A 2207-nucleotide genomic window follows, 5' to 3' on the forward strand; every position below is an offset into this window, starting at 1 on the left:
ACACACTGATGAGGAACGTGCCGTTGGCTGCAGATACAGGCAGGTGACTGGTAAGGAGAAGAGCCCCCCCGCACATACCCCCGGGGCCCCTGCTCACTCCCCGGGGCACCCGCACACCACCCCCGGGCCCCCACCTTCTATACTCACGCGCTGCTGCTCCTGCAGCTTGGCCTGGGGCGACGCCGGGTCCGTCCTCCACCGCGCGATGCTGCCAGAACCTGCACAGGAAGGAAGCAGTCATCCCTCTGAGACTCCTTCTTCCAACTCATCCAGATACAATTGATAGCGATGTCCAGTCTCATCCTCATACTCCACGTTCTCATCATCTGAATCTATCTCTGGAGCAACATAAACTACTTTAAACTCAATTTCTCCTCTCTGCTGAGACAGAATGGTGACGCTCTCTCTGCTGTCCGCACTCTCCGGTGCTCCGTCATGTCGGCGGTTCCGTGTTCGGCCGCCTCGTCCTCCGGGCCGGTACCGGGAATGTCCATGTTTCGGTGGCTGGAGGTGTTGGAGAAGGAGTTTGATAAGGCGTTCGTGGACGTTGACCTCTTGCTGGGCGAGATAGACCCGGACCAGGCCGACATCACGTATGAGGGCCGGCAGAAGATGACCAGTCTGAGCTCGTGCTTCGCTCAGCTGTGCCACAAAGCGCAGACCGTGAGCCAGATCAACCACAAGCTGGAGGCCCAGCTTGTGGACATGAAATCTGAGCTGACAGAGACTCAAGCGGAGAAAGCAGTTTTGGAGAAAGAGGTTCATGATCAGCTGCTACAGCTCCATGCAGTCCAACTGCAGTTACATGCCAAGACTGGTCAGAATGTGGACTGTGGGGCCATCAAAGCCAAATTGGAAAAGGAATTGGAGGCCAACAAGAAGGAAAAGGTGAAGGAGGCGCAGCTGGAGGCTGAAGTGAAGCTGCTGCGTAAAGAGAATGAGGCTCTTCGTAGACACATTGCTGTTCTCCAGGCAGAAGTATATGGGGCTAGACTGGCTGCTAAATATTTAGATAAGGAGCTGGCCGGAAGAGTTCAGCAGATCCAGTTGTTAGGTCGTGATATGAAGGGTCCAGCTCACGACAAGCTATGGAATCAGCTCGAGGCTGAAATTCACCTCCACAGACACAAAACCGTTATCAGGGCCTGCAGAGGATGAAATGACTTGAAGAGGCCATTGCCAGTGCCTGCAGGACATGATCCAGACTGCCTAAAGAAAAGCCAAGGAGTTGGTCCCATCAGAAAAGTAATTTTGGTTAAAGAAGATCATGAAGGACTCGGCATATCAATCACGGGGGGAAAGGAGCATGGTGTTCCAATTTTAATATCAGAAATTCATCCAGCTCAGCCGGCTGACCGCTGTGGAGGTCTCCATGTTGGTGATGCAATTTTAGCAGTAAATGGCATAAATTTAAGGGATGCCAAGCACAAAGAAGCCGTCACCATTCTGTCTCAGCAGAGAGGAGAAATTGAGTTTGAAGTAGTTTATGTTGCTCCAGAGATAGATTCAGATGATGAGAACGTGGAGTATGAGGATGAGACTGGACATCGCTATCGATTGTATCTGGATGAGTTGGAAGAAGGTGGCGCTAGCCCTAGGGCAACCAATAAAGAAGGAAGTGGTGATCCCTCTGAGACTGCCTCCTCCTGCAGTGTCGCTGCGCAGATGAGTCAGAGCCACGCGGCACCGACAGTGACAGCAGGTGCCGATATGATTAGAGAAATTACCGGCCGGGGGATGCCCTCTCACACATATCCATAGGGCCTAGGGGGCGTGGCCTTCAATAGCAGGGGCTCACCGGGGATTCTCCCGACCTCCTGGTGGGCCAGTCCGCCCCTGCATGTGCACACAATGCTCCTTAGGTTAATTAGTGCAAGCCGCTTCCAATTACAAACAAGTATACTCCACAACATGGATGTGTATCACCAGCTGCATATACATAAATGTACCAATAAGCGCATAACAATCCTAAAGTTGGACAAAATAGGTAAGTATATTACATTTAACCTGTAAAAACAGGTGTAACAAAAAAAATTTTGCCTATAAAAAATATACATATACTGCTACTGTCATAATCCAACTATATATTATCATCACCATGGGACATGTTGGCAGATATATATATTATAAAGAGTAATTTGCAGCCTAGACACACATCCAAGTTGCTTAGTCACTTATACATGAAACGCTACAATGTGCACACGATC

The 2207-nt window shown here is 50.3% G+C and overlaps 1 protein-coding gene across 1 annotated transcript; it reads left to right on the plus strand.

Annotated features, from left to right (window-relative positions):
- Positions 1-426: 426 nt before the first annotated feature.
- On the plus strand, positions 427-1620 carry LOC142294986 (Golgi-associated PDZ and coiled-coil motif-containing protein-like). Its single transcript, XM_075338056.1, has one exon. The coding sequence runs from the start codon at positions 436-438 to the stop codon at positions 1156-1158; it is 723 nt and encodes a 240-aa protein (XP_075194171.1). The 5' UTR covers positions 427-435; the 3' UTR covers positions 1159-1620.
- Positions 1621-2207: the final 587 nt, after the last annotated feature.

This window comes from Anomaloglossus baeobatrachus, chromosome 3, assembly GCF_048569485.1.
Source record: "Anomaloglossus baeobatrachus isolate aAnoBae1 chromosome 3, aAnoBae1.hap1, whole genome shotgun sequence".
NCBI classification, from domain to species: domain Eukaryota; kingdom Metazoa; phylum Chordata; class Amphibia; order Anura; family Aromobatidae; genus Anomaloglossus; species Anomaloglossus baeobatrachus.